Source organism: Equus przewalskii, chromosome 22 (genome assembly GCF_037783145.1).
Source record: "Equus przewalskii isolate Varuska chromosome 22, EquPr2, whole genome shotgun sequence".
NCBI lineage: Eukaryota > Metazoa > Chordata > Mammalia > Perissodactyla > Equidae > Equus > Equus przewalskii.
The window spans coordinates 35,967,109-35,979,682 of record NC_091852.1 but is presented as its reverse complement, the minus strand read 5'-3'; the positions used below and the strand labels follow the sequence as shown (position 1 = coordinate 35,979,682).

At 37.7% G+C, this 12,574-nt stretch overlaps 1 protein-coding gene across 4 annotated transcripts in view; it reads right to left on the bottom strand.

Annotated features, from left to right (window-relative positions):
- ADAMTSL1 (ADAMTS like 1) overlaps positions 1-12,574 on the bottom strand; it is an 858,582-nt gene that overhangs the window by 626,542 nt on the left and 219,466 nt on the right. For 3 of the 4 annotated variants that reach the window (XM_070589758.1, XM_070589759.1, XM_070589760.1), the window contains one exon: positions 1,799-1,918. In XM_070589758.1, the coding sequence (XP_070445859.1) occupies positions 1,799-1,918 (120 nt within the window). Of the gene's footprint in view, positions 1-1,798; positions 1,919-7,966; positions 8,052-12,574 lie in introns of all 4 variants that reach the window. The other variant, XM_070589763.1, reaches the window with a different exon arrangement.

Genomic DNA, 12,574 nt, shown 5'->3' with positions numbered 1-12,574 from the left:
CTTTTAATGTCTATTTAGAAAATAAAGTTACACTTTAAAAGTTTTATATCCTGTGAGTCAAATGAAGTCCTTAGATAGAGAGACACACCTTCCACAGAAATTGTTAGAATTTTATAAACTTATTAGGAAGCTGAATTAGCTTCTGGTATTTAGGAAACTTTGATATTTTCTTTCCCTCACATTTCCTTGTACAACCCCAGTTTTGTCTGTGTTGGTAGGTAATTCCTCTTTCAGGTTAAACGCTTCTGCTCACTCAATTACTTTTGATCTCAGTAGGTTTGATGAAATTCAGAAGTGTGTACAGTTTTCATTATGATGTAAATCAATGTAATGCTATGTAATAATAAGGTTCATGACACCCATCAATTCTTGCCAAGTGAAAAAAATTGTTTTTAGGGGCACTGGTATGACAATTCCATTATGTTCATAATTAGTTCATATTATTCAATTTCCTTTATGGTATAAATTATGTAATAATTAGACTTGCTTATGAAGTTTGCATAGAGTATCCACATAGCACCACTTTCCAGGACTTTGCATAATCCAAATCCAAAACGAGCTAACATATTTCAAATTTTGCATAACATCCAATGAGACAAAATTAAAATATAATTACAGGATACTGTTCACAGGAAGGAGTAATAAAACTTAGGTGGCAATGTGTGTATACCATAGTAGGTCACAAAAAAGCCTTGAGCAAATAATATAAGTTTAAAAGGCAGGCTCTGTTTACTGAGAAAAAAAATATATGAACCATATGAAAATTAATTATAGTACCCTTGGGAAACTTCCCCACAATTCGTGCCCATGCTGGGGCACACGCTCTGAGAATAATGTAAATATCCATCATAGAGAAGATGGAAATGACAAGAACAGTCGGAGGCAGCCTGTGAGTGGCTACTGAGAGGGCTAATTTACTCAGTGTCTGATTTATGAGATAAATAGGGAAGAAACACCCTCTTGAGAGAGCGCTATAAGGAGGCAGGTAGAGGAAGTAGAAATAAAGTCACTTGTGTGTTTGCTTTGGAGGTGTTCTAAGGCATTACTTTCCGTGGTCCTACCATTTTATGATTGGACAAGAAATCCACTGGCTTGTGAATACAGCATTTGCTAATGCCAATGTGAGGACTTCTGAGCACCAGTCATCACCAGGAAGAGCCACATTTAGAACTTTCAGAAGTCACCAATCCAGTTCTCACAATAAAGTACAAATTACAAATCACCGTTTCATTTGCCGGTAGAGAGGGACCTGCATTTTTGACATCTCCAGTCAATGATACTGCTTGTTTTCATTGGAAAGGTCATTTTCTAGACTTTTTTATTTCAAAACCACCACCAGAGAAACAAACTTTCATAAAATAAATATGACTAATACTTTGAAGTAAAAATATCCACTAAGAAACCAGGATTGGAAGACAGCGGAATTTCCATTGACCCATAAAACCATTTCGGCTTTACATATAAATCTCCTTTTTTCTTCACTCATTTAAATTATTACCATTTCATGTTCAGACTCACTGGCAAAACATTAGTTATTTTAATGTGAATCCTCCACACTCAGGCCCAAACAAACTTTAACGCTCCAGTGAAATGTTTGAAGCTTGCCAGACACAGAAAAAGTTAGAAAGTTGCCCCACACAGTCTGTCCACTGCCCCATCACTTCACTCCTCTCTCCTTCTCACGGATATGAGAAAATACCACCCAAATCTCTTCAGATTTTCTAAAACCAACCATCACAAGTCAGAATTAGCAACTGAACTTCTGTGTTTCTAAGAATAAATAGAAGAGACACTGTACCGAGTCTTCAGTTTTGTGACTATTCAAGAGGTCAGACAGGAAATCTTCATGAAGGCTCTCTCTTCGAATCAGGGTAAATTCCCTCAGGAAAACAGCCCCTTGGCTTTGGTCTCCGCATACCTAGAGAGATAAGATAGCTGAATTAAGCCTTCAGACAGAGCCTGGGGGAAGGGGGCACTGAGGAATTAATGTCTAGGAGTTGTAGAAACCTCTTGGATTCATTTCAAGTCTGATTAGAGCAATCAAAAACAATGCACACAAATACATATTAATGTGAGAGCCACTAGAAGATTCTGGCATTGTGGCTCCTCGGATGGATGTCAGGAAAATCCCCTGCTAAGTTTGTGCCTCTTAATTGACTGGTGTATGATGGCAATATTCAGTGATTATAAGTCATCTTTGTGGCCTGACCCAGCGTGGTCAGGCTCCTAGATTCATTCCATTGGGCTACCCATACGTATTTGCCATGTAGGGATCTTAGACCCCAGTGATCTATCCCTAGTCCCATACATCTGAGCACCTAGGTGGATCCTGATGTCCCATTAACATCTACCAGATCAGAGGGGCTGGCCTGAGCCCAGGACTGACTCCCCGAGTTCTTCAAGAGCTTTAGGACCAGGTGCACTTTGGACTCTCTGGAGGGAGATATTGGTGAACTTTTATCTAGAGCTTATCACATACCAGTTTCTTTACACATCCTATCTTGCACCAGCCTCAGGAGGTATCAGTTATTAGCCACACTTTACACTTAGGAACTGTAGGTACAAAGAGTTTGAGGAATTTTCCAAGTTAGTAAGTGTTGAAATCAGCACTTAATACAGATTTGACTCTAAAACCTTCTTCTTTTCATTACATCATTTTGCTACCGAGCTACTCAAACCTCCTCTGGCGAAGGACAAATTGTCATGTAACTCCTATAAATTCAAGGAATAATCAGTTCACTAAGGCCTCCCACTACCTCTCTGAGCCTCGATTTACCCATCATAAAACAGGAAAGATATCAGCATTATTGGATTGCTGAGAAAATAGGAGATAAGATACACAAAGTACTTAATGCAGTGACTTGCATATAGCAAGTCATCAACAAATAACAGCCATTATTATCATCAAAAGCACATTCTGCTCAAGGAACAAGCAAAAGTCTAAGCTTTAAACATTCATGAAATCTTTGACCATATTTATAACATCTGCAATGGCTATTATAAATGAGTGTTATATTATCTCCATAGTGTTTTAACTTTTTGTTTTATACATACTGAATTTTATATCTTTTTTATGGTATTGATAATACCAGTAAGGAATATGTTGTATGTTCATCATATTAATTTAGACCTTCTTGAATGTCTGTAATAGTTCATAATAAATTAAAATCATTTTAAAACCCAAGTCTTTTGGAAAGGAGTATAATTGTCTATAATTTATATGCAAATAGCCTCTATTGTTAGATAGTATAACCTGTATCATTGTGGTAGACAGAATCTTGGGCTCCTTCACTCCCTAGTGTCATATCTGTGAATATATTGTTTAACACGGCAAAAGAGACTTTGCAGATGTAATTAAGGTTACTTATTAGTCGACTTCAAAATAAGATTATCACCTTGAATTATTCGGGTGGGCTGTATGTAATCATATGAGGCCTTAAAAACAGTTTTCTCTGGGCTGAGGGCAGAAGAGGAAGTCAGAGAGATTCAAAGTGTGATAAGGACTTGACCTGTCACTGGCAGCTTGAAGATGGAGGGGGACCCGTGGGAAGCGTGAGAGGGAAATGAGTTCTGCCATCAATGAGTGAGTTTGGAAGAGGACCTGAGCCCTAAATGAGAACTACATCTTAGGCCAATACCTTGATTTTAGCCCAGTGAGACTCAGCAAGAATCCAGCCATGCCTTGCTGGACTTCTGACCTACAGAAATTGTGAAGTAATACTTTCGTTTTATTTTAAGCCATTAAATCTGCGGTAATTTGTTATGGCAGCAACAGAAAATTGATATAATCATCAAGTTATCTTGTTTCTTCTACATTAAGTTTCGTAAGAATTAACCAGTACTAAATAAGTAGAGGTAGAAGTTGCAAAATTAATTCTTGGAAATGTATCCTTCTAGCTAAGCTAACTTATTCCTATTACATTTAAAGTTAATTTTCTCCTAGTTCCTTTCCCATCAGGGTCAATCATTCCTTGAGTCTATAGTTAAATACACTTCAAAACCTGTCTTGACCGTGTAACTTCCCTGCTCAGAAGCACTCAGGGATTCCCCACTTCCTACTGGGTCCATTACAAATTCATGGGCTTGGTCTTCAGGATCACCCACAGCTCTTCAAGTTCTAGATAAGGAATAGCTGTAGTTGTGCAGCTCTCTTTCTGAAAATGATCAAGACCCAAATTTATAGTGACCTAGAATTGGTGCATTTTAACTTTTTTTTCAAAAGGACTAATGTATGCTGATCACTGCTGAATCTTATACATTATGAATCATTTCTCTGTAGGGGAGGAAGACGTTTCCTCTACCATCTCTGGGTTCCTCTGGCTGGAGAACGAATTAAATTCACATGAGACAGAATAGCAGGAGAAAATTAAACAAAACATGTATACATGGGAGAGGTCAGGCAAGCTGAGCAACTCGTCAAAATGGCTGAAGCCCCCACCTTAAATATCTAAAGACAAAGGAGGATGTTGGGGGTGAGGGGAGTCAGTTACAAGAGGTTACCAGAAACAGGAATAAGATTATTATGCAGATTTAAGTCTTTGTCTTCCCCATTGATTAAGAGTTTCTAGAAATAAGGTCATTTCCCCTTCTTCCTGGTAGAGAGGGAGATATCTTTACAGATGGAGAGTTCCCTTACAATGTAAATGTCTCTTACAAAGGGTAAGTAAATTCTACTTTTCAGTTGCTTTCCTGTCTGCAAAGGAACCAGCCTCAAATAATCATCATGCCAAAGAGACATATCTTGGGGTGGCCAATTCCAGGCCCCCACATCTCCAAACCTTCTAGGCTATTTTGAATTTTAACTCGATTATTCAAGATGGTGGCTGCTTTTAGTCATTCAATGCTAGAATTCTTGAAAACTAAAGTCTGAAGAGAAGACTAAGAAACTTAGGTGCATTGTCTTTGTGAGAATTTTTATGCCTGTGGAAAATACGTTTCTTTTGTTAAACTGATTAAAGAAAGACAAAAATGACTCAAATATCCTCCAAAAAAGATAGTGAGATGTCAAATATAAAGACTGAATACTCACTAATCCTGCAAAAATGAAGGATATTCAGCTGTCAAACAAAAATGGCAAGTAATAGGATATATTGGAATATATGAGGAAGCCATTTGGTGTAAACCTAATTCGGCCTGACCTTGTCTTTCCAAAAGGGCCTGACCGAGGCCATTGAGCATGCATTGTATATCTGCTTTAGAGATTCCCTACGGCAAGAGCAAAAGGCCCTTGAGATAAAGGTGCAACTTCCCTCCCCCTCCCAACATTGGCGTCTCCTTAAGGATTAAGCATCTTTCCTTAGGCTAGGAACTGATTGCTGCACTCACCTGTGACTGCCCAGCTCGAGACAATAGACTTGCCTCTTGCTATGCCCACCAAGATAGCAGACCCACTACCTGCTGTGTCCATTAAGCCCTCTGCAGACAGGGCAATCTTGTGACTATTGTGGGAGGGACATTTCAATCATATGTGAAACACCCTCTTTGAGGGTATATAACCGCCCTACCGCCCTATGTACCCCCACTTCTTTGGAGTGCTCTGTTCCTTTGTGGAAAGACTCTCCCAGGTTATAATCCTCAGATTTCAGCTCAGAATAAACTCACCCAAATTTTCATTTACAGATTGGTTATGGATTATTTTCGTCGACACAGCAAACCTTTGTCCTTTGGGTTTATACTTGAATTCTCAATCATAACTGTGTATTTGTTTTAGAAAGAGCTTCTGCCTGTTTGTATTTCCTGAGATCCTTGACATTTTATAAGTCTCATAATTCTCACCAAGATGCTCAACTTACTAAACACTTTTAATTGATACCAAGGAAGAAGGTCTTAATTAAACTAAAATTTAATTTAATCCTGAGAACAGATAAGAATATACAAGTTATATGAATGTAATTACACCCATTTTCCCCCTGTAGATATCCTGAGCATGTCTGTCTCTAATTTCATTTCTATCCATGAACACTATTAGTAATTAAGCAATTTAAAATACCCAAATTAATCTAGTCAGTATTAAGTTAGTTTTCCATATCTGGATCTATCAACCATGGATGATAATAATTATATTTTGTGTGTTTTAAAACACTGTTATGATAAAGGAGATACATAAATATATAAATATACATAAAAATACATAAATATTATATAAATCTTATACTTCTATTTCAAGCTTATTTTTTAAATTATTTAAATCCAAAGTAGTACTTTACTCATTCATTCTTTCATTCATTCATATGTACACACATTTACTCAAGTACTGTCTCATGCTAGGAACTTCACTATCGGACATATTTCTTCCTTTCAGGGCATAGCCATACTAATGAGTACATAGATGTGACAGAAACTGCTAGATGCTCACGAAAAGCCACCATCTTCTTATCATCTTTGGTACACACCTAGAGCACATTTCCAAGCCTCCTTGCAGTTAAGGTGGTCAAGACTGAGTTTTAGCTGGTGGAAATAAAGGGTGCTACTACCAGGCCTGGTACATAAATATCTCCCACATTCCCTCCTCCATGCTCTTTTGCCCTTGGGTCTGTTTGGAACGAAGACAGTCTAAGATAAATCTTGGAGTCAATTGCTAAACGTGGCAGAAGCTCCATTAGCCTGGCTCCCTGAATGACTGCATGCAGGAAGGACATCCCATGACCTGTTCACTTACTTAACACTGTGTTCACTTACTTAACACTGTAACATGATCAGGAAGTAACAGTCTACTGTGTTTGAACCATTATCCATTTTAGAGACTATTTGTTACTACAGTTAATCTCCCCTAATTAATACAATGAAAAATTGTAGGTGAGCACAGGACGATAAGAGAACACAGAGCAAAGGTGATTACTTCTTCCAGAAAGGTTATGAAAGGCTACAATGCTGGTTAAAGGAAGTGTGGACAATTTACCAGCTAGACAAGGGGAACGAGAATGGGGAAGGAAGATTGCTGTTTCAGGAAGAGGGAACAGCCCAGGCAACGGCATGGGGGCTTGACACATCTTGTTTCGTTTGGTGTGTTTTAAGTAGTCTACAATGAGGAGCGTGGAGTACATGACAGCAAGTGACAAGAACTGAATTTGTACAGTGGGCAGAAGCCAGATTATGAATCATGGTCACTGAAAGACTTAAGCAGCCAGTCTTGTTTGCACTTAAGAATATTTTGGTGGCTCTGAGGAGCCAAGACTGGAGATGAGGGGACTAGTTTTCAGATCATTGCAGTTATTCAGATAAGAACTTATAAAGCCCTGAGGGGCTGATGGGGAAGGAAAGAATCATAAGATTCGGTGGCCAACCGAATACAGGGAATAAGTCTCAGTTTTTGCATATATTTTCTGGCTGGATTTGAGCAGAAGAGCTGAGTGGATAGTAGCACACTCAACAAAATGGGAAATATAGGAGGAGAAGCAAGTATGTGGGTTATATGAGGAGTTTGGTTCCAGAGAAGTGGAGTCTGAGGTGCCTAGGGCAAAGACAGCTGAACTTCATGCATAGGAAGGAGACTGTTCTGGAGAAGATATGTAAGCGTTGGAATCATCTGGGGAGTACATGATACTTGCCCGAATGAGCTTGCCAAGGGAAAGTATGGAGAGTGAGAAGATACGAGAGTTGAGATAAGAACCCTGGGGGGCACTGATATTTAACATGTCATTTACGGCAAGAGAAAATATTAACAAGAAGAACCCAAACTTATACTGACTTTCATCATTTTTAGACTTCCTTTTATTGGTTTTCTATGAAATACATTGATGACAGCCTTACATCCAACTTATCAGAGAGAATTAGTTCCCTGAGAACAGAGACCATGGCTCATTGGGCTATCAAGCCCAGTCCCCGAATTCAACAAAACATTGATGGAAACTTGAAAATTTCCAGAATAACTCAGATTTTTAAAATTCTATTTGCCATGATCAAACCAGGTATTCTGATTTTTGATCAGAAAATATTGTTACTTTATATTTGACACATCAAAACTCACCTTGCAGTTATAAGGTAGTTAGCATACCATAAAAATGCATCAGAACTGGCACCCCATGGCATTTTGTGGTTCAGTGGTGTTAGTTCTGCAGACAGGAAAACAGAAATGTGAGAAGTGGAGGAATTTTGTACATGGTCAGTGGCTGTGTTAGGATTAAGGACCAGAGACAGAATCTCTTAAAAATGCAAGTCTCTGCTGGATTCAAACCCAGTTATTCACCTGCAGGAATAGGCTGAGAAACAAGTAATCACTACTGAGACACCTATCTGTTTCTGTAGGATTTCTAGACTCCTAAGGACTGCTCCCCAAGAAGCATGAAGACTGCCACGTGCTAGAATTTGTACCCTGTGATGAAGATTGCTTCTCCAGTTGCAGTCTGATTTCCAGCTTCAAACAGTGACTCCTCTTTCTGATTGTTGGCACACCAAAGTACTCCTCAGAGAACCCAGGAATGTAGAAATACCAGCTCCCAGAATAGAATCTCATTAGATCCAGGAAGGCATGGAAGCAATTTATTGTTGTGGTATACGTTCTCTCTAACGGGGCTGAGCGATCAACCATACAGAGATTTCAGAGAGGGACATGGGTAAATACATGAAACAAGGGAGTCTTTCAAATTAGTCCCTATTCTCTACCCCATTATGGGGAAAGGCGGTAAAGGTAGTTTAAAACTAAAACAACAAAAGTCACTGAATAATAAGAAAAGCTTTTGCATTTGGCTTTAGGATCCAGTCAGAAACTCAAACTACATCTACGATATACTTCTGTCTTCTACTTCACACTCCCTCCCATCATGACCTGGCACCAATCATTTCCCTCCTCGACCTGACTTTCAGTGGCTCCAGATACTACTAGTTATTCTGACTTGACTGCTCACAATGAGCACGTTTGGTGTAGTAAGAAAAGATAAAAATCCTCCCTCAGAATTTCCTACTCCTTTTAAGTTTGCTCAATGAGTTGTGACTAGAATTTGGAAAGCTATAATACAGAGCAACAGTGGTTCACCCTTTGGAATCTCTACTATAATTAAGGAAGAGTTATAATTTCTATAGAAATTGTAGTGTTGATGATGGCAGTGGATTATGGTTGGAACTTTCAAGCAGCTATAATGTTGTGACTCCGGGAGAGGTGGCCATTTACTTGTAGGTTGGGAGAAAGGGCCGTAGAAATAATAGAAATTTAAATATACAAGCATGCTCTCTAATTATCAGTTTATTGTTCTTGTTTCTTCATTTAGTTTTTTGTGAAAAATGAAATGTAGCCAAGCTTATGTCCCATGGGGGAAGATTTAGGTTTCAATATTACTTAAAAAGTGTAGCACTGAAAACCACAGTGTTAGATTTTTTTCCTATCAAAAAAATTTTGTAAAGTTTATTTATGCCCATATTTTGGTTCATCATTTACTAAGAATTAAGATAGTGAAGTTGTAAATTCTCATCAGATTAGAATAATAATTTAAACAACTTAAGTAACTGGCCACTGTGTTATCTAAATACACACCTGTATTTAAACATCACTAGATAGTGAAATGATTGGTGCCAAGGTTATGAGTTCTTGGCACAAGGGGCACCCTCAAATGTTTATTGAATAAATAACTCAATAGAAAGTTTCCTTGGAGCCAAAAAAATCTGTAGCTCCAGTTCTGAGAATTACTACTAAGTAATAGGAGGAAATGATGAGATCTTACATGGACCCAAAGAGCCCATGTACTCCTGCCTTCTTAGCATCATTACCATCTGATCCTAAAAATTGAAGTGACCCAGAGATCAAGGGAAGGAAGAGAGAAATCTGTTCCCAATGTGAAAGTCTAAGTAACTTCCAGTTTGAAGGAAATCAAGCCAAAGGGTGACTATCCTATCACTAGCTCTTAAAATATTGATATACTAAGCCCAGAATGAGAATAGTTCAAAATGAAATTCAAAATATTATCTAAATTTTCAAAGAAGTAGACTCTAAATAGAAATAAATATAGATCTTTTTCAATAGAACAGAATTGATAGCCCAGAAATAAAACATACATCTACTGAAAGCTAATCTTTCACAAAGGAGCCAGGAACATTCAATGGAGAAAGGAAAGTCTCTTCAATAAATGGTGTCAGGATAATTTATTTGGTCAGCCACGTGCAAAAGAATAAAAGTAGACCATTATCTTACACCATACACAAAAATTAACTCAAGATGGATTAAAGACTTGAATGTAAGACCTGAACCCATAAAACTTCTAGAAGAAAACTTAGGCAGTATGCTCTTTGACATGAGTCTGAGCAGCATATTTGCAAGTACCATGTCTCATGCGGCAAGGGATACAATAGAAAAAATAAACAAATGGAACTACGTCAAACTAAAAACCTTCTGCACAGCAAAGGAAACCATCAACAAAACGAAAAGACAACCCACCAACTGGGAGAAAATATTTGTAAATCATATATCTGACAAGGCATTAATTTCCAAAATATGTAAAGAACTCATACAACTTGACAACAAAAAGACAAACAACCCAATCAAAAAATGGGCAGAGGATATGAACAGCCATTTTTCCAAAGAAGATATACTGATGGCCAACAGGCACATGAAAAGATGTTCAACATCACTAATTATTAGGGAAATCCAAGTCAAAACCACAATGAGATAATACCTTGCACATGTCAGAATGGCTATTATTAAAAAGACAAGAAATAACAAGTGTTAGAGAAGACGTGGAGAAAGCGAACCCTCAAACACTGCTGGTGGGAGTGCAAACTGGTGCAGCCACTATGGAAACCAGTATGGATATTTCTCAAGAAATTAAGACTAGAACTACCATATGATCCAGCTATTCCACTGCTGGGTATTTATCCAAAGGACATGAAAACATGAATGCATAAAGATATATGCAGCCCTATGTTAATTGCAGCATAATTCACAATAGCCAAGGTGTGGAAGCAACCTAGGTACCCATCAAGGGATGAATGGATAAAGAAGATGTGGTATATATACACAATGGAATACTACTCAGCCATAAATAAGGATGAAATCTTGCCATTTGTGACAACATGGATGGATCTTGAGGGTATCATGCTAAGTGAAATAAGTCAGAGGGAGAAAGTCAAATACCATATGATCTCACTCATAAATAGAAGACAAAAACAACAAACAAACACATAGAGACAGAGATTGGATTGTTTGTTGCCAGAGGGGATGTGGGGAGGGAGGAGGGCAAAAGGGATGATTAGGCACATATGTATGGTGATGGATTGTAATCAGTCTTTGAGTGGTAAACATGATGTAACCTACACAGAAATTGAAATATAATGATGTACGCTTGAAATTTATATAATGTTATAAACCAAGGTTACCACAGTAGAAAAAAATAAATAAAAATTAAAAAAGAAATACCATATGATCCAGCTGTTCCATTTCTGGGTATTTATCCAAAGAACATTAAAACACTAATTCAAAAAGAAGTATGCACCTCTATGTTCATTGCAGCATTATTCACAATAGCCAAGACTTAGAAGCAACACAAGTGCCCATCAAGAGATGAATGGATAAAGAAGATGTAATATCTATATATACAATGGAATGCTACACAGCCATAAAAAAGACAAAATCATGCCATTTACAGAAACATGGATGGACCTTGAGGGTATTATGCTAAGCGAAATGTCGGACAGAGAAAGACAAATACCATATGATTTCACTCATATGTGGAAGATAAACAAACAAACACATAGATAAGGAGAATAGATTGGTGGTTAGCAGAGGGGAAGCAGGTTAGGGGAGGACAAAAGGCGTAAAAGGTTACATAAGTATGGTGACAGATGGAAACTAGATTATTGATGGTGAACATGATGCAGTCTTTACAGAGGCTGAAATATAATGATGTAATCTGAAATTTACACAATGTTACAAATCAATGTGACCTCAGTAAAATAATTTAAAAATATATATATATAGATTTTTTAAACTTTATTAAAGGTCCTGACATTTGATAACAAATTGAGTTTGCCTGATGTTAGTAAATTCCACTTGGCAATAAACAAGAGTTCCTGATTTTTGGAAGGGAGCTAATCATTTGGCAGTCTATTCCTGGTAAGACTATTCTAATGGACCCAAATGCTGTGAAAAAAAAATCCAGTTTATACTCAGTGGCCCCTTTCTATTAATCCCAATGACCTCATTCCTGGTTGCAATATTCTAAGGCAGTGAGATGGGGAAATTAATGAATCATAATTCAATTGTAAAAAATAGGAAAAAATTATAAGCATATAATCTTACTAAAGAAATTTCCACATTATAATGCAGGAGGAGAAGTATTTCAGAGATTTATTAGAATAAGTACTAAAATAATAATGTTTATAAGTGTCTTCAAACTCACAGTCACCCATTAGAAGAGGTTTAATTAGCTTATCATATGTGAGAATCAGTGACTCTGCACACATTCACAGATTTGTACGGAGAGCTGGGGGCAGTGGCATTGAATAAACTGCTTTCATTGTACCAAGGGTCCACTTAGAAAACCATCTCCTTAACTTTAAAAGAACTTTTGGGGGCCGGCCTGGTGGCACAGCGGTTAAGTTTGCACGTTCCGCTTCAGCTGCCCAGGGTTTGCCAGCCCAGATCCTGGGT